At 42.3% G+C, this 21,502-nt stretch overlaps 1 protein-coding gene across 2 annotated transcripts in view; it reads left to right on the top strand.

The window, feature by feature from the left end:
• LOC124112359 (activating signal cointegrator 1 complex subunit 3-like) overlaps positions 1 to 21,502 on the top strand; it is a 265,355-nt gene that overhangs the window by 59,756 nt on the left and 184,097 nt on the right. For both annotated transcript variants that reach the window (XM_048383405.1, XM_048383406.1), the window contains 4 exons: positions 15,361 to 15,498; positions 16,760 to 16,880; positions 17,699 to 17,831; positions 19,697 to 19,822. In XM_048383405.1, coding sequence (XP_048239362.1) covers positions 15,361 to 15,498; positions 16,760 to 16,880; positions 17,699 to 17,831; positions 19,697 to 19,822 — 518 coding nt within the window. The remainder of the gene's footprint in view (positions 1 to 15,360; positions 15,499 to 16,759; positions 16,881 to 17,698; positions 17,832 to 19,696; positions 19,823 to 21,502) is intronic.

Below are 21,502 nucleotides of genomic sequence, written 5' to 3'. Positions count from 1 at the left end.
GTGACCTCCACGTCACACACCTGGAGATTATTGTCTAGTGTGACATCCATGTCACACACCTGGAGATTATTGTCTAGTGTGACCTCCGTGTCACACACCTGGAGATTACTGTCCAGTGTGACCTCCACATCACACACCTGGAGATTACTGTCCAGTGTGACCTCCACGTCACACACCTGAAGATTACTGTCCAGTGTGACCTCCACGTCACACACCTGGAGATTACTGTCCAGTGTGACCTTCGTGTCACACACCTGGAGATTACTGTCCAGTGTGACCTCCGTGTCACACACCTGGAGATTACTGTCCAGTGTGACCTCCGTGTCACACACCTGGAGATTACTGTCCAGTGTGACCTCCGTGTCACACACCTGAAGATTACTGTCCAGTGTGACCTCCGTGTCACACACCTGGAGATTACTGTCCAGTGTGACCTCCACGTCACACACCTGGAGATTACTGTCCAGTGTGACCTCCACGTCACACACCTGGAGATTACTGTCCAGTGTGACCTCCACGTCACACACCTGGAGATTACTGTCCAGTGTGACCTCCACGTCACACACCTGGAGATTACTGGCCAATGTGACCTCCACGTCACACACCTGAAGATTACTGTCCAGTGTGACCTCCACGTCACACACCTGGAGATTACTGGCCAATGTGACCTCCACATCACACACCTGGAGATTACTGGCCAATGTGACCTCAATGTCACACACCTGGAGATTACTGGCCAATGTGACCTCAACGTCACACACCTGGAGATTACTGGCTAATGTGACCTCCGTGTCACACACCTGGAGATTACTGGCCAATGTGACCTCAACGTCACACACCTGGAGATTACTGTCCAATGTGACCTCCACATCACACACCTGGAGATTACTGGCCAATGTGACCTCAATGTCACACACCTGGAGATTACTGTCCAATGTGACCTCAACGTCACACACCTGGAGATTACTGTCCAATGTGACCTCCACATCACACACCTGGAGATTACTGGCCAATGTGACCTCAATGTCACACACCTGGAGATTACTGTCCAATGTGACCTCAACGTCACACACCTGGAGATTACTGTCCAATGTGACCTCCACATCACACACCTGGAGATTACTGTCCAATGTGACCTCAACGTCACACACCTGGAGATTACTGGCTAATGTGACCTCCGTGTCACACACCTGGAGATTACTGGCCAATGTGACCTCAATGTCACACACCTGGAGATTACTGTCCAATGTGACCTCAATGTCACACACCTGAAGATTACTGTCCAATGTGACCTCAACGTCACACACCTGAAGATTACTGTCCAATGTGACCTCAACGTCACACACCTGGAGATTACTGGCCAATGTGACCTCAACGTCACACACCTGGAGATTACTGGCTAATGTGACCTCAACGTCACACACCTGAAGATTACTGTCCAATGTGACCTCAACGTCACACACCTTGAGATTACTGGCCAATGTGACCTCAATGTCACACACCTGGAGATTACTGTCCAATGTGACCTCAACGTCACACACCTGGAGATTACTGTCCAATGTGACCTCCACATCACACACCTGGAGATTACTGTCCAATGTGACCTCAATGTCACACACCTGAAGATTACTGTCCAATGTGACCTCAACGTCACACACCTGGAGATTACTGGCTAATGTGACCTCAACGTCACACACCTGGAGATTACTGTCCAATGTGACCTCAACGTCACACACCTGGAGATTACTGGCCAATGTGACCTCCACATCACACACCTGGAGATTACTGGCCAATGTGACCTCAATGTCACACACCTGAAGATTACTGTCCAATGTGACCTCCACGTCACACACCTGGAGATTACTGGCTAATGTGACCTCAACGTCACACACCTGGAGATTACTGTCCAATGTGACCTCCACGTCACACACCTGGAGATTACTGGCTAATGTGACCTCAACGTCACACACCTGGAGATTACTGTCCAATGTGACCTCAACGTCACACACCTGGAGATTACTGGCTAATGTGACCTCCGTGTCACACACCTGAAGATTACTGTCCAGCAGTATTGGCCCCTGCCCAGGCCATGTGTTGCAATGTGTGCTGTCTGACATGATCCCTTCCCACGCCATGGGTCAGATTAGTGCATGGAGCAAAATAACTAAACCTTTGCATCAAATCAAGGTTTAGTGTCAGGAATGCACCAACATATACATTAAACATACATGAAGCATACAGAAAACATGAAGGAAACATGCGGGAAACATACGGGAAATATACATGAAGCATACAGAAATCATGAAGGAAACATACAGGAAATATACATGAAGCATACAGAAAACACGAAGAAAACATACAGGAAATGTACATGAAGCATTTAGGAAACTTGCTGGAAACATACAGGAAACTTGCTGGAAACATACGGGAAACATGCAGGAAATATACATGAAGCATACAGAAAACATGAAGGAAACATACAGGAAATATACATGAAGCATACAGAAAACACGAAGGAAACATACAGGAAATGTACATGAAGCATTTAGGAAACTTGCTGGAAACATACAGGAAACTTGCTGGAAACATACAGGAAACATGAAGGAAACATGCAGGAAATATACATGAAGCATACAGAAAACACGAAGGAAACATACAGGAAATGTACATGAAACATTTAGGAAACTTGCTGGAAACATACAGGAAACTTGCTGGAAACATACAGGAAATTTACTAGAAGCATACAGAAAACATGAAGGAAACATACAGGAAATGTACATGAAACATTTAGGAAACTTGCTGGAAACATACGGGAAACATGCAGGAAATATACATGAAGCATACAGAAAACACGAAGGAAACATACAGGAAATGTACATGAAGCATACAGAAACACGAAGGAAACATACAGGAAATATACATGAAGCATACAGAAACACGAAGGAAACATACAGGAAATGTACATGAAGCATTTAGGAAACTTGCTGGAAACATACAGGAAACTTGCTGGAAACATACGGGAAACACGAAGGAAACATGCAGGAAATATACATGAAGCATACAGAAAACACGAAGGAAACATACAGGAAATGTACATGAAACATTTAGGAAACTTGCTGGAAACATACAGGAAACTTGCTGGAAACATACGGGAAACATACAGGAAATATGTATGAAGCATACAGAAAACACGAAGGAAACATACAGGAAATGTACATGAAACATTTAGGAAACTTGCTGGAAACATACGGGAAACATGCAGGAAATATACATGAAGCATACAGAAAACACGAAGGAAACATACAGGAAATATACATGAAGCATACAGAAAACACGAAGGAAACATACAGGAAATGTACATGAAACATTTAGGAAACTTGCTGGAAACATACAGGAAACATGCAGGAAATATACATGAAGCATACAGAAAACACGAAGGAAACATACAGGAAATATACATGAAGCATACAGAAAACACGAAGGAAACATACAGGAAATGTACATGAAACATTTAGGAAACTTGCTGGAAACATACGGGAAACATGCAGGAAATATACATGAAGCATACAGAAACACGATGGAAACATACAGGAAATGTACATGAAGCATTTAGGAAACTTGCTGGAAACATACAGGAAACTTGCTGGAAACATACGGGAAACACGAAGGAAACATGCAGGAAATATACATGAAGCATACAGAAAACACGAAGGAAACATACAGGAAATGTACATGAAACATTTAGGAAACTTGCTGGAAACATACAGGAAACTTGCTGGAAACATACGGGAAACATACAGGAAATATATATGAAGCATACAGAAAACACGAAGGAAACATACAGGAAATGTACATGAAACATTTAGGAAACTTGCTGGAAACATACGGGAAACATGCAGGAAATATACATGAAGCATACAGAAAACACGAAGGAAACATACAGGAAATATACATGAAGCATACAGAAAACACGAAGGAAACATACAGGAAATGTACATGAAACATTTAGGAAACTTGCTGGAAACATACGGGAAACATGCAGGAAATATACATGAAGCATACAGAAAACACGAAGGAAACATACAGGAAATATACATGAAGCATACAGAAAACACGAAGGAAACATACAGGAAATGTACATGAAACATTTAGGAAACTTGCTGGAAACATACAGGAAACTTGCTGGAAACATACGGGAAACAGGCAGGAAACATGCAGGAAATGTACCAATGACCCTGCTACATGTAATGAATATTACAGTACCAAGACTCAGAATTAGGCACCCAGTTTGTGTTTTGTATGAGGTGAGGTAAAATTGGGTTTAACGTCGCGTCCAAGATTATTGCACTTATATAGCGACGTTGTGTTTTGTATGAAAGTGTTTCAGAATACCGTGAGTCCTCCAAACGTCGCATCAACACTTTCATCTCCCAAAACTACCAACAGGAATGTCAACTGCGCTGTTAAGATATTTTTTCTGTTATATGAAACCGAGTAGGCTGACATGGCAATGTGGCTGTAAACCTTCAGATGCCTCACAGGCAGCTTGGGTTGTATACTCCCCAGGGAGCTGAGAATTAAAATTGAGTGCACCCTGATCCATTGACCGGGGTAATAATAATATTGCGTCATGAACATTCTCTTGGTAAATGGAATTTGGCGAACAATATGAACCTTATTATAATTGAATTATTATTATTATTATTATTATTATTATTATTATTATTATTATTATTATTATATTGACATTTAATGGTGAAAAAGTAATAGAGCAGTGTGGTTTTGTTGTTTACATCAGTAGAGCATTGATTGAACTTTGATGAAAAGAAACATTCATTCTGTGCCCCACTGTCATGTAAAACATCACATTCAAGTCAGTGCTGCTTTGTAACATCTGCACCAGCTTGTGTGATGCCGGCAGAGTGTTTTGTGCCCTAGCATTTATATGTATTTATCAATAGAATGTGATAAAAGAAGTAAGCTGCACAATATGTACATATCAATACCACCTGATGGCTATCAACAGTGGCGCTTTGCTTGCTGAGCCAGTTAATTTTCAACTGACATGATTGAAACCTGACTGGATGCTTTTTCTCACATGTATGACAGCCAAACTTGTCTTTGAGGAGATCTTTTGAATAAAACAAAGTACATGTTCACACCCCAAAAAAGTCCTATGTGATTTACTTGTCATCTAAAAGGCAACACACAATAGCCCTGATGGAGTGCACACAAGAGCCCTGATGGAGTGCACACGGATCCTTTGACCTTTGTTGTGTTTGAGGCTAGCATCATGTAACGACACTATGAGGTTTAGCAGGATCACTCGGGGTACATGGGGTTTTATGTGACCCGTGTTAGTGGTATAAACCAGGGGTCCGGAAACCGTCATATGCGCCGGACATGTCCGATTGGGAATCTCAAATGTCCGGTTGAAAATATTGCTTACCGGACATTTAATTTTTCCTGTCCGGACATTTTAAAAAGTATTGTCCGGACATTCTTAAATTTTGACCGAACATGATCAACAGTTAGGACTGAGCAGTTTCTGTCTGCAGTTGTAACACAATGAAGATTATCTACACTGACAAGCTTTGTTTGTTTGATTGCTGTAAATACATCGTACCGACATGATAGTCCAATCGGTCAATCACTGTAATAGGCAATAAACTTAGTTGACACTGATTAATCGAGGATTAATTACTGAGAACATCTAATTTGAGTGAAAGGTGTTTACAACTGTACATAAATACTTTGCATCATCGATGTACCTCATTATCCTCACAATGCGACAATACGTAACCTCAGACAAGTAGCGAAAGCGTGACGACAGCCAGTCGACCGATGCAGATCAGTCGAGCGGATCTGCCAAACCCTCAAAGTCTGGACGATGATTTGTAAGACATGGCTAACGACTTTCACCTGGTTGACATTCAATGAGGATTTGCAGATTTTATTGTTTTCAGTAGCTAGTCGTATATTGAATCTTGATTGACCGCCATTTTGCTTTCTGTGACGATCGATATCCTTTTTTTATGGTCAATAATTAAGTACAGATGAAAAAAGTATTCAAATGACTATTGCTATAAACAATATTTTAGTATTTGTGATTATATTATCTGTCTTGTTTTTAAATAATCTTTAGTTTTAAAAAAACAACTTTTCCCGTGAGGTCACGTGATAACCTAATATGGGATAATAGTCTCGATCCAAATGTTACAACGCGTACACTTGAGCAGACTCATGAATATAACTCATGAATATTAATTAGACCATTCACGACGTTAACAGATCGTTATTATAACAGAAACAAACGTATGTTTTCCATGTATATCTAAAATGATATTATTTGTTATTAATTGTCCGGTGAATTAACAATTTAAATTGAAACAATTCATAATTCATCATATTATGAATACGTAACAACTTGTAATGTGTGTGAAAAGTCGTCCTAAAATACGCTTTTTGAAGGGGGCGTGGCCTAAATGCAAATGTCCGATTGGGATTGAAAATTTTCCGGACCCCTGGTATAAACCTTACGAGGGACGTATTAAACCCCATGCACCCCGAGTGATCCTACTACAATGAATTTATCTTACCGACATGTTTTAGTATTCAAAATTGATAGAAAACAGCTGTTCAACTGAGCTGAGGTTAGCTTGCGATGTGTCACATGATTTCCATTGACTTCCCCTCCAAGGTGGGATACACAGTATTTTATCAAGATCACATGGACCAATCAGATCTCATCATTCAGACATGGAGGTATGATAAACATTATTATCCCCCGCTACGAAGTCTTTTGTGTGTTTTAATTTCACATTTTATCATTTTTTCTGGTGACATAAAGCGACACTTTAAGTTCCTATCTCTTCTTTAGCTTTAGCTTTTTCTATAATTCATATTCACTTCTATATATGAACAAACAAATTCTAACTTGCCACATGGTGGGGGATAGTAAAAACTATGTAGTCTTCTTCTACTTCTTTTTATTATAATAAACAATGCAGCAAAGAGGTTTTGGGTGATCCCTGCACAGTCAGGCTGGTTAGTCTCATCATCAGCTCAGGGCCCTTAACCCCTCTACACGCAGCCCAGACAGCGAATGGGACTTCTCCCAGGAAGCGCTGCCTAGTCAAACCCACCCTGAACTTTTCAGAGAATGTGAAGACCCCCCAACACTGCAGCCTTCTGCATTACTCAGATTGTCAGAAGGGCTGTATTCCTGGCAGCAAACCCGGGTACTCTCTCAATGCCAGTCAACAGATTGGGAGGTACCAAACCTAAGGCACCGAGAACAATGGGGAGTTGGACATTTTGGTACTTGGGATGCAAGCGTGACATTACGAAAGTGAGGTCTGCATATTTGCCATGTTTTTCCTGAATCTTGTCAATCCCATTACTGTCAAAGGGGACAGAAAATTCAATGATATAAATGATTTCATTGGATTATCAAAAAGGACAAGATCAGGTGTGTTGGCCTGGATACGTCTGAGGCTGTAATTTTGTATTTATTATTTTCGATGACGCCCTCTACATATTTCGAGTTGTACCATGGATGGACCTCTGTGTCAAAACCACAAGCATGGCGCAGACGGTAATAAAATGATCGAGCCACCCAATCATGTCGCTTAAGATACTGTGTTTGTGCCAAAGCTGGACATCCACTCACAATGTGTTGGACAGTCTCATTAAATCCATTACATACTCTACATTTATTATTATTATTATTATTATTATTATTATTATTATTATTAGATTAAAATAAAATAAATGCAGCAAAGAGGGTTTGGGTGATCCTGGCACAGTCAGGCTGGTTAGGCTCATCATCAGCTCAGGGCCGTTGCCAGCTCTACACAGCAAATGGGACTTCTCCCAGGAAGCACTGCCTTGTCAAACCCACCCAGAACCTTTCAGAGACGCCCTCTACATATTTCGGGTCGAACCATGGATGGACCTCTGTCAAAAACCCCTGTATTTTTATTATATAGGTCATATTTCATTTCAGGAGCAGAATTCAAAAACCCTGAAAGTTATGTTAACCAAACTTGGCACATAGATAGGTCTAGTGGTGAACTGGTGTCCTTTGATAGTTTAGGATTTAAAAAAAATATATTTTACGAATTTCCATGGCAAAGACTTTGACTGAATGTGGGGTTCCAACAATACATAATATGTTTTCATGTCTTCTTCTATTTGGCAAGGCAAGGAGACAGTACTCACGTTTAAAGATTCTTATAATGAACATTTGGCAGCAATCGCATCATTATAAAAGAAATGGGTCTGTTTCCATAAGACAGAATTCGTGTAAAAAAAGTATAATTTTTAAATCAATTTGTGTATTATTTATTTCAATGGTTATATGTTTTTGTTCATTTTGCAAATTCATATTGAATTTTTTTTTGTGGTTACCGAGAGAAGTGAAAGTTGTATGACCCACATGTAGGTTGGGGCAGTGGGGTAGCCTACTTGTTAAAGCATTCGCTTGTCATGGCGAGGACCCGGGTTCGACTTCCCACATGGGTACAATGTCTAAAGCCCATTTCTGGTGTCCCCCGCTGTGATATTGCTGGAATAAAGCGGCGTAAAACAATATTCACTTCACTCACTCACTCACTCACTCACTCACTCACTCACTCACTCACTCACTCACTCACTCACTCACTCACTCACTCACTCACTCACTCACTCACTCACTCACCCACCCACCCACTCACTTACCCACCCACCCACCCACCCACCCACCCACTCACTCACTCACTCACTCACTCACTCACTCACATGCAGGTGAGCTGCAGTATCCATGATGCAGAACACCCCATCCTTGAACTGCCAGATACAGATGCTGTGGTGACACACTTGTGGCGTGCTAATGTGAACAGCTGAAATCAGTAATGAAAGTAATCAATTAGATTGTCAGCGAGTGCTCTCAATACAATAGCCTGAACTGGGTCTGGAATGTTTTGGGACACCCTCTTATGAATACCAAAGATGGAAAGCTACTTTTGCATATCTTATTTTATCTTTTTAGAAACAGGAAGCGGCATGGTGAAATGGTAACTACAGATGCATGTGTTGTAGTTGACCATGGGTTTGGAGTAAGTGTTGCACAGTATAGACTGGCTGGACCACTCAGTGTTATGTAAGCAACTTGACGAGATATGGCAGGCAGTACAAACTTAGACTACAGTCCGCTTGGCTCCAAATGAGATGAGATTGCAAAATAACTCCAAATCAGGAATAGTCTGTTAAATGTCAATACGGTACACGGCAATGAATACCAGACAGACAGACAGACAGACAGACAGACAGACAAAAAAAATTCGGTACTTCAGGCCACCGGCCCATAATACAATGGAAATATACTGTATATATATTTTGCATGCTGAGTAGCAATGAATACCCTGTACCCAACAATATCTGCTGTTTGTTATTTTTATTCCCATCACTGGAAAAAGTTGTTTTCGAAGCTATAGTGTACAAGTTGACATCTTGAAAGGAGTGGGGCACACCGGTAGGAGTAACAGCGCCACAAATGGCCCCATATAAATCAATAGGTTTTCTGTAGTTTTATCTTAAAAAATCAAATCAGTTGGTTTCAGTGTCTGCATCAATCACAGTGGGTGGAGCTTATTTAGGGTTGCGCTATAAATAGCAAAGGACAGGGCCATGTGGACATGTGACACATTTGATGCATTTGTGGGCAGAGTGTATTGTGGTGTATATGCGTACGGCATAACAGCAGCAAAACAACAGATTTGGTTCATGTAACAGTAATGATACAATAGTACGAAACTGACATTAGTTACAAAAGTATTAGCGACAAGATTTGTTCAGTTCAATCCGAAAATGATGTAGATATTTGGGTATTTGTTCCGTTTTGGTCACTTGCATTCAACAGTTATACAACACAATAATCCGATTATATTCAATTATTATAAATAACTTCAATTATTAGACAGATATTTCAACTAATGTTTTGGATTAGACCTAATTTGAACCACCAGAAGTTGCACTAATATTTCTTCTCCACGATGACAGTTACATCATGATCATTTGCCATCACACTTTCTTGTGGAAGTATCGTGGTATTTTTTAGTCCTATAAAGCTCTCGAACCCACACAACACCAGTTTGCAGGGACTAGATGAATAGTGTTTTTAAATATTTAACTTAAATACCCACATGTGTAAAAACTAGTGGGTAACAGAAATTTGAATACCCAGATAGGATTACTGATACCCAATGATTTTAAAATGCATGGGTAAAATCCCACAACACCAAAAGCTTATCTGGAGCTCTGTACATTGTTGCTTCGAAGTATGCAAGCCTGTCCATGTTTTTATCTGAGTTGCCCATAAAGTTTTCGTATTTCCATTTTTTCAGAAACAATCTGATAAAAAAATGACTACTACCATTACACAGTAATTAAAAACCAGGTCAACTTTATCTTTCCTCAACTGTTTATTAGAGATTTGTTTCAAAAGCAAGGCAACTTGATCTACGTCATAAATTAATTTAAAGACTGGTACCAAGTGGTTTAAGCTTTAAAATGTCATAAAATAAGGTAGACAACCATTGAAAGTCCTCTCTTTTGGTGGTTCAGGTTGCCTTTCAGAAACACTTAAAAAAATATGGATGGTGGGTGTTTTGAGAGGCTATTTATAAACACATTACATTGAATGTTTTAATAACAATTTGTGTGTGTTAGACTGGAGTGAAAACATATATTGTGGACATTCCACAGAAACATTTTATGGAGATTTGAAGACGGCATGGCAGGAAGGCTTTGAAACCAAGACCTACACATTTGTTGAAAAGACTTGGATCATTTGACGGATATTTATTTCCATTTATGGTGAGTGTCACATTGCAGACACTTACGTTGTCAAACGGCCCACATCATGTCGCATCACCCGTTTACGTATTACCATGGAAATTTACGTTTTACCACGATGTCATATTGACCTGTCAGATCTCTAATCGAACCTTCACCCACTGAGAGTGTGGTAGTTCCTACCACAAAGGCCGCTTTGAGTGATCCCTGTTTAGACATTGTTGTTGGACATGGGTTTTAGGGGCCAGCCATTTGATATTGGAGTGAGTGAGTATGGTTTTACGCCGCTTTTAGCAATATTCCAGCAATAACACGGCGGGGGACACCAGAAATGGGCTTCACACATTGTACCCATGTCGGGAATCGAACCCGGGTCTTCGGCGTGACGAGTGAACGCTTTAACCACTAGGCTGCCAGTCCGCCCCCATTTGATATTGGAAGAGGTGGAGGATATGGGTTTAAAATGTGTTCCTGAAAATGCTGGACAAAATGTTTCTCCTGCTCCCCAAAATGGACATGCAGGATGTTCTGAAAAGTAAAGTGGTGGATCCTCCATTCAGGGAACTGTATTGTACGTCTTGAAGCACTTGAACCACCAATCCCAGCGCTCTTAGTGGTGGATCCTCCATTCAGGGAACTGTATTGTACGTCTTGAAGCACTTGAACCACCAAGCCCAGCGCTCTTAGTGGTGGATCCTCCATTCAGGGAACTGTATTGTACGTCTTGAAGCACTTGAACCACCAATCCCAGCGCTCTTAGTGGTGGATCCTCCATTCAGGGAACTGTATTGTACGTCTTGAAGCACTTGAACCACCAAGCCCAGCGCTCTTAGTGGTGGATCCTCCATTCAGGGAACTGTATTGTACGTCTTGAAGCACTTGAACCACCAAGCCCAGCGCTCTTAGTGGTGGATCCTCCATTCATGGAACTGTATTGTACGTCTTGAAGCACTTGAACCACCAAGCCCAGCGCTCTTAGTGGTGGATCCTCCATTCAGGGAACTGTATTGTACGTCTTGAAGTACTTGAACCACCAATCCCAGCGCTCTTAGTGGTGGATCCTCCATTCAGGGAACTGTATTGTACGTCTTGAAGCACTTGAACCACCAAGCCCAGCGCTCTTAGTGGTGGATCCTCCATTCAGGGAACTGTATTGTACGTCTTGAAGCACTTGAACCACCAAGCCCAGCGCTCTTAGTGGTGGATCCTCCATTCAGGGAACTGTATTGTACGTCTTGAAGTACTTGAACCACCAATCCCAGCGCTCTTAGTGGTGGATCCTCCATTCAGGGAACTGTATTGTACGTCTTGAAGCACTTGAACCACCAAGCCCAGCGCTCTTAGTGGTGGATCCTCCATTCAGGGAACTGTATTGTACGTCTTGAAGCACTTGAACCACCAATCCCAGCGCTTTTAGTGGTGGATCCTCCATTCAGGGAACTGTATTGTACGTCTTGAAGCACTTGAACCACCAAGCCCAGCGCTCTTAGCGGTGGATCCTCCATTCAGGGAACTGTATTGTACGTCTTGAAGCACTTGAACCACCGATCCCAGCGCTCTTAGTGGTGGATCCTCCATTCAGGGAACTGTATTGTACGTCTTGAAGTACTTGAACCACCAATCCCAGTGCTCTTTATGGTGGATCCTCCATTCAGGGAACTGTATTGTACGTCTTGAAGTACTTGAACCACCAATCCCAGCGCTCTTAGTGGTGGATCCTCCATTCAGGGAACTGTATTGTACGTCTTGAAGTACTTGAACCACCAATCCCAGCGCTCTTAGTTGTGGATCCTCCATTCAGGGAACTGTATTGTATGTCTTGAAGCACTTGAACCACCAATCCCAGCGCTCTTAGTGGTGGATCCTCCATTCAGGGAACTGTATTGTACGTCTTGAAGCACTTGAACCACCAATCCCAGTGCTCTTAGTGGTGGATCCTCCATTCAGGGAACTGTATTGTACGTCTTGAAGCACTTGAACCACCAATCCCAGCGCTCTTAGTGGTGGATCCTCCATTCAGGGAACTGTATTGTACGTCTTGAAGTACTTGAACCACCAAGCCCAGCGCTCTTAGTGGTGGATCCTCCATTCAGGGAACTGTATTGTACGTCTTGAAGTACTTGAACCACCAATCCCAGCGCTCTTAGTGGTGGATCCTCCATTCAGGGAACCGTATTGTACGTCTTGAAGCACTTGAACCACCAATCCCAGCGCTCTTAGTGGTGGATCCTCCATTCAGGGAACTGTATTGTACGTCTTGAAGCACTTGAACCACCAATCCCAGCGCTTTTAGTGGTGGATCCTCCATTCAGGGAACTGTATTGTACGTCTTGAAGTACTTGAACCACCAATCCCAGCGCTCTTAGTGGTGGATCCTCCATTCAGGGAACTGTATTGTACGTCTTGAAGCACTTGAACCACCCATACCAGCGCTCTTAGTGGTGGATCCTCCATTCAGGGAACCGTATTGTACGTCTTGAAGCACTTGAACCACCAAGCCCAGCGCTCTTAGTGGTGGATCCTCCATTCAGGGAACTGTATTGTACGTCTTGAAGCACTTGAACCACCAAGCCCAGCGCTCTTAGTGGTGGATCCTCCATTCAGGGAACTGTATTGTACGTCTTGAAGCACTTGAACCACCAAGCCCAGCGCTCTTAGTGGTGGATCCTCCATTCAGGGAACTGTATTGTACGTCTTGAAGCACTTGAACCACCAAGCCCAGCGCTCTTAGTGGTGGATCCTCCATTCAGGGAACTGTATTGTACGTCTTGAAGCACTTGAACCACCGATCCCAGCGCTCTTAGTGGTGGATCCTCCATTCAGGGAACTGTATTGTACGTCTTGAAGTACTTGAACCACCAATCCCAGTGCTCTTTATGGTGGATCCTCCATTCAGGGAACTGTATTGTACGTCTTGAAGTACTTGAACCACCAATCCCAGCGCTCTTAGTGGTGGATCCTCCATTCAGGGAACTGTATTGTACGTCTTGAAGCACTTGAACCACCAATCCCAGCGCTCTTAGTGGTGGATCCTCCATTCAGGGAACTGTATTGTACGTCTTGAAGCACTTGAACCACCAATCCCAGCGCTCTTAGTGGTGGATCCTCCATTCAGGGAACTGTATTGTACGTCTTGAAGCACTTGAACCACCAATCCCAGCGCTCTTAGTGGTGGATCCTCCATTCAGGGAACTGTATTGTACGTCTTGAAGCACTTGAACCACCAATCCCAGTGCTCTTAAATGGTTGGCCCGATAGTAAGTAGCCAAAAAGCCAGAGGAAAAGCTGCTGACACAAAAAATAATGAACCATGATGCAGTTGTAATTACTTCCCCGAGAAACTGACATTAACTCCTCACCGGGCAGCTCACCAGGCAGCTGGTGATGAATAGGATTGGAAGCTCTGAAACTTGACTGTTGTATTTGATATCGCAACATGAATATTGCTTAATGTGGTACCATAAGTTTGCCTCAGCTAAATATTCACCTGGACATTTTGTTGTCATGGTAGCATATGAGACCATCCATTGTTTCATGACATCATCCATTGTTCCATGACACCATCCATTGTTCCATGACACCATCCATTGTTCCATGACATCATCCATTAATCCATGACACCAACCATTGTTCCATGACACCAACCATTGTTCCATGACATCAACCATTGTTCCATGACACCAACCATTGTTCCATGACATCAACCATTGTTCCATGACATCATCCATTTTTCCATGCTGTTAATTGTTCCATGACATCATCCATAGTTCCATTACACCAACCATTGTTCCATGAAATCATCCATTGTTCTATGACATCATCCGTTGTTCCATGACATCCATTGTTCCATGACATCATCCATTGTTCCATGACTCCATCCATTGTTCCATGACATCCATTTTTCAGTGACGCTATCCATTGTTCTAGGATATCATTCCAGAGTTACTGCCTGTCTGTCTTTCAGCTGTTTGAGTACATAGAGACACGAGAGACAAAATTATCAGTAACCATTTGTATATACAGTGTTGATTTGATTTCAGATTTGATTTTATATCAGAAATCCATAAAGTAGCATTGCATTCAATGCAACAATGTAAAACTAGGCAAAATGGCCTCTTCCTCTTTAGTGGTCCTGTTATCATTGAAATACAAGTCACCTCAACAAAGCCATAACAGTAGTTGAAAAACAGGAATTGGAAATTTTAATCATTCCTATTTAGTAATGTTTACTGAGAGTTGCAGCAGACAAATAGCGGCCTGTGAACAGTCTAGAATAATCCCATAACATTTTGACGTCCACTGTTTAGGTTGATTTGTATTGTGTATTCTGACCAATATACTGAATATTTGACTATTAGCTTCTGTTGGGTAAGGATATGTCAAATCAGCTGTTTCAATCAGAGGTGATTATTGTGATTTGAAACCTCTGATTTTCAGAAGTCATGGAAGAATCATTGTCATTTGGAAATTTGACAAGAACACAAGACTGTTTCATGTGTGTATGTGTGACATTGTTGTCTGCAGATGGAGAACATCATCAGTGGAATCAAGGACACCAACTTGAAGCTGACGTTGGCATTCGGCATTGGCATCCATCATGCTGGGCTGGTGGAGAGAGATCGCAAGATCTGCGAGGAGCTCTTCGTCAACCAGAGAATACAGGTGAGTTTGAAATAGAATACAATGAATGTGGACCAGAGAATGGCGGTGAGTTGGACCAGAGAGTACCATCTTCCCAAGGCAAGGAAGTTAACAGACTATAAAAGTCCAGTTTCCATCCTTGCCGAACTAGGCTGGAATTATGGAATTATATTTTGGCTAGACTAACGAGTCTATGCATAGTCCAATCAAAATCGCTTAACTGGACCTTTACAGTCAGTTGACTCCCTTGCTCTCAGGAAGATGAGAGAGTACCCGTGTGATGGACAGGGAATACCCTGAGTGGTTACAGTATATGACAGCGTTACCTGTATCAGCGTACCCTGAGGTGAGGATCATAAAGATGAGTGTCTGGAGGATATAGATGGTCCAGTGATGTCTGTAGGATATAGATCATCCAGGGATGTCTGTAGGATAAAGATGGTCCAGTGATGTCTGTAGGATGTAGATGGTCCAGTGATGTCTGTAGGATATAGATGGTCCAGTGATGTCTGTAGGATGTAGATGGTCCAGTGATGTCTGTAGGATATAGATGGTCCAGTGATGCCTGTAGGATATAGATGGTCCAGTAATGTCTGTAGGATGTAGATGGTCCAGTGATGTCTGTAGGATATAGATGGTCCAGTGATGTCTGTAGGATATAGATGGTCCAGTGATGTCTGTCTGTATGATAGAGATGGTCCAGTGATGTCTGTAGGATATAGATGGTCCAGTGATGTCTGTAGGATATAGATGGTCCAGTAATGTCTGTAGGATGTAGATGGTCCAGTGATGTCTGTAGGATATAGATGGTCCAGTGATGTCTGTAGGATATAGATGGTCCAGTGATGTCTGTCTGTATGATAGAGATGGTCCAGCGATGTCTGTAGGATATAGATGGTCCAGTGATGCCTGTAGGATACAGATGGTCCAGTGATGTCCAGGATTCCCCGCTACGTGTGGTTCAGACTTGTGCTGGAATATTTCATCATCGTGAAGAACCTAGTGTGACCACAGTGGACATTCCTTGTAATCTAATCGCACATCTGGGAAGATGAACCCTGAGGAACAGGACTGTGTTGCCACCATGTTGTATCGTCTCTCTATGTCTGACCTGTTGCCACCATGTTGTATCGTCTCTCTATGTCTGACCTGTTGTCTGACCTGTTGCCACCATGTTGTATCGTCTCTCTATGTCTGACCTGTTGTCTGACCTGTTGCCACCATGTTGTATCGTCTCTCTATGTCTGACCTGTTGTCTGACCTGTTGCCCTCTCCCTGTCAGGTACTCATTGCAACCAGTACTCTCGCCTGGGGAGTCAACTTCCCCGCTCATCTTGTGGTTGTCAAGGGAACCGAGTACTTTGATGGGAAGACCAGGAGATATGTCGACTTCCCCATCACAGGTAAGAATTCTTCAGTATACAGTTGCTCTCCTATTTCTGTATTTCCCAATCCCGTAAGGTTGGTTTCTATGTTACAGGGTCAATGGATCAATGTTGGGGGATTTTATGGAACTTCGTTCAATTTCTTTTTGTGTTTTTATATATGAATATTTTTCTTCTTTCTATAAATGTCTGTGATGAATTTAAGAATAATACTTATTGTTCCCTGTTCGGTCATTTGAAAGATGACTGACTTTGATCAGTTGCTGTGTGGGTTGTTCATGAAGTGTGGTATCGGTGTGCCTAGCGAGCAGGATCTCCTCCAGAAAGTGAATAAAGAAACTGCTCTTGAATATAAACACTGACAATGACTAAGGAATTCAAACAATAAACTAATCTCATGCAGACCAACAGGAGTACATATCTCATCATTGTACAAGATATTATCTCAGTTAAAATCAAATTCAAAATTGTCATATAATTTCATCATGGTTTGATAATGGACATGTTCACTGTATATAAAACACAGTCAATGTATATCAGCACCCATCTAAAGTATGTCATGAAAAAATGTCAAATATTTGTAACAAGCCTGTAGTTATTGAAGAGATAAGAGTAAATGGTCAAAGGGAGACAACTCTTGCCTGCCCTCCTTGATGGCTTAGTAGGGAGGTACACTCAGTGTCTGAGAAAAAGCAGCAGGTTTTCTGTGAGGATGATTCAGTGACCAGGTATGCAGCTTGGAAGCATGCTGTACAAACTCTCACTCAAACTCAGATGTGTAGCGATGACATCACACACATTGGACCGCGATTAACCGCGCCGCCCGCATGTTTCAGACGTACTACAGATGATGGGGCGGGCCGGCCGGCCGCAGTTCGATGACCAGGGCAAGGCGGTCATCTTGGTTCATGACATCAAGAAACATTTCTACAAGAAGTTCCTCTATGAACCGTTCCCTGTTGAATCCAAGTAAGACATTCTGCTGCAAATAGTGTCAAAGTCTTCATTGATTAGAGAACATAAGTTTTGAAAAGTTACAAGGTTTTAAGTTCAATGAAGTTTTCTCATTTTTTCATGTTTTCACACTGATTATTACAATAAGTTCTGAGACTTATTTTCAAATTTGTATGTCTAAACGTATTCACATCAACTGATCATCTTCTTAAGCTTGTCCCTCCCTCTCATAGGATTTGTAATACCTTGTCGTTTGTATGTTTGTATGTACCTTCACATGACTTGTATGAGTCACTCACCAGAAGTGATAAGGTGATGGTGTTACCACTGATGAACCCAAACCTTGCCGTCACGGCAGTGCATGGGAGACACACACACACCCCGGGACTGGATTGCTGCAATACCTTTCCGTTGATTGTAAACCTTTTATGATTACATGAACTTTGGACACACATACTCCATAGAGTAGAGGGAGTCTGTCAAAAGTAATGATTTACCTGTACAAGATAACTAATGAACTCTTTTGAGTGATTGGAATATAATTGTTGTTTGTGCTCAGAGTGAGGCATGATGGACCAAGGTACTTGCTTTTACCCCGAGGTTAGAATAGGTCCAGAGCAACCTCTACTGGTCCATGAGTTGACCTCAGCAGGTGGTAGGACTTGTTGACTTGTTTGAAAGCATGTCCTCATACCCTGATGGTGTAGATGTTGCTCACAATATCAATCACTGGATTGACTGATCTAGAGTTGTGTATTTACAGGCTGCCATCATATGGCTGGAATATTGCTGAGTACCGTATTCGATGTAATAAGCGCCCTGCTCGTATAAGCGCCCACAGCGATATTTGCTAATATATTGGCTAGTGAACAATCCCAATTATCACCCCTTCCGATTGATCAATGTACACTTATTTATTCGTGTATGATACGCACTCTCGTGTTATATGTACCCTTAATTATGGGCAATTAAATTCTGAAAAATATATCTGTCGTGTTTAATAGGCACAGACCTTTCTTTGTATCATTTCAGGCTGTCAGCATAAACCACGAAATTTATGATCTTTCAACTCCCTCCTTTTTTCTCACCAAAATTATATTCTAATATGATTTTAATTTTAATTTTGAGAGCGCACTGGGCGCTTATTACGTCGAATACGGTATGTTCTTAAAACAACAAATAAGATTGTTCGAGTCTTGTCTCATGGTGTACAAGGTTTCTAAAGTCCAGTACACCCCGTAGTTTGGCCAAAGGGGTTGTTGTCAGCAGGGGTACTACAGAAATGTACCCGAGTCCCTAGTCCCTATTCCCAAACCAGAAACTGAAACCGGTTCATGTTGTAGTTCTGGTTCACCTGATTACGATGCATCCATGCATCGCGAAATATTGCCGGAATATCAGATTACAGTCTGAACATCCCTGTTAACGATCAGTTCCTATGCTGGAATGTATCTCCTACCACAGTATGTCAGGACTGCCATATTGAACTTAACCGTGGTTTGGCATACAGGAAGTGACGAATACCTAAAGAACCAGTTGCACGCATTGCGCCCTGCGGCGGAATGGACTCATCCTCAGGTACATTTTTGTAGTTTGAATTTGGCTAGGGTACATTTCTCTATAAAGAAACGTACCTGGGATACATTTCTGTAGTACCTGTGCCAACAACGACCCCTGCAGCCACAGTTTGGCCCAGCATTTAACTCACGACCGCAGCTCCACACAAACTCGTTCTGGAGGAGCTTGTTGAGTGAGCCGACACTGGAATGTTGGTATGAACTGGGACTGCCAACTTCTCTAGCCTCGTCCTCCCAGCACCCCTTTAACTACTAAAACTTTGTTTATTTTTCTAAAAAACAACCTTCTTTTTTTACTCCCAGTTTACTGGAAGTACTACCTGACCATCTAAATGCTGAGGTTGTTGCCGGGACGATTGCATCCAAACAGGACGCCATGGACTACATCACTTGGACATACTTCTTCAGGAGGCTGGTGATGAACCCGAGGTAGGTCATTTCTTTGTCTTGTCTTTTCAGGTTTTCTTAATTAAGAAATCAACACACATGTATTTTTTCCAGATGTATTTGTGTCAGTATGCTGTATAGTTGACTCAGCCCCATGTGGAGGGTGTTCCCGATGTATCTGTGTCAGTATGCTGTATAGTTGATTCATCCCCATGTGGAGGGTGTTCCCGATGTATCTGTGTCAGTATGCTGTATAGTTGATTCATCCCCATGTGGAGGGTGTTCCCGATGTATCTGTGTCAGTATGCTGTATAGTTGATTCATCCCCATGTGGAGGGTGTTCCCGATGTATTTGTGTCAGTATGCTGTATAGTTGATTCATCCCCATGTTGCGGCCATTACCTGGGGTGTTTATGTGTGGCATCGTTGTCACACCGAGAGACATCTACTTGCAGGACTTCTTTTACAGCAGTGCCCGTGATCCGGGTTACAAAAGGTCTTCAGCAACCCATGCTTGTCATAAGAGGCGATTATGCTGGTCGCAAGAGGTGACTAACGGAATCGGGTGGTCAGGCTCGCTGACTTTGTTGATGCATGTCATCATATCCCAATTGCGTAGAACAATGCTCAAGATATCAATCACTGGATGGTCTGATCCAGACTCGATCATTTACAGACCACCGACATATAGCTGGAATATTGCTACATCCAGCGTTAAACAACAAACACTCAAACAAACCAACTCCTTTCAGCAGACATGGATGACCAATACTTTTCTTGGTGTTTTAGAAATCAACACACATATATTTCTTCCCGATGTATCTGTGTCAGCATGTTGTATAGTTGACTCATCCCCATGTGGAGGGTGTTCCCTGGTGTGTTTGTGTGTGACATTCTTGTCACACCGAGGCACATCAACTTTTACTTCCTTTACAGCAAACATGGACGACCAGTACATATACAGCTCCAGTTTTAAAGGGGGACTGTGCTCTACAGTGCCCTTTGTCTGCAGTTTTAGACATTATGTTCCATGTGTGAAACGTTGACATTGTCTTTAATTATTCTGATCATTAATTGACTAATATACACCATAAAATTAACTTCCAGGCAAAACAGTTTTGTCTGAGATTTGAATCATCTTCGACTGCGAGTTAGCCAAGCCGTGTGACCCTTTGTATGGCCACATTGACCCTTTGTATGGCCACATTGACCCTTTGTATGGCCACATTGACCCTTTGTATGGCCACACTGACCCTTTGTATGGCCACATTGACCCTTTGTATGGCCACATTGACCCTTTGTATGGCCACACTGACCCTTTGTATGGCCACATTGACCCTTTGTATGGCCACATTGACCCTTTGTATGGCCACATTGACCCTTTGTATGGCCACACTGACCCTTTGTATGGCCACATTGACCCTTTGTATGGCCACATTGACCCTTTGTATGGCCACACTGACCCTTTGTATGGCCACACTGACCCTTTGTATGGCCACATTGACCCTTTGTATGGCCACACTGACCCTTTGTATGGCCACATTGACCCTTTGTATGGCCACATTGACCGCCATGTTCATTGAACCTGTCTCTCCACCACTTTATTGCCTGTGCTAATTTTAGCATCAGGTAAATACTTACAAATTAGCGATTCCAAGTGTGCCATAAATGTCAACATAAATGTTTAATTGAATTATAATTCATATGGGTGCAAGAAAGGAA

This window comes from Haliotis rufescens, unplaced genomic scaffold (assembly GCF_023055435.1).
Source record: "Haliotis rufescens isolate VD_foot unplaced genomic scaffold, xgHalRufe1.0.p SCAF_48, whole genome shotgun sequence".
Taxonomy (NCBI): domain Eukaryota; kingdom Metazoa; phylum Mollusca; class Gastropoda; order Lepetellida; family Haliotidae; genus Haliotis; species Haliotis rufescens.
This window is presented reverse-complemented; position numbering and strand designations above follow the sequence as displayed.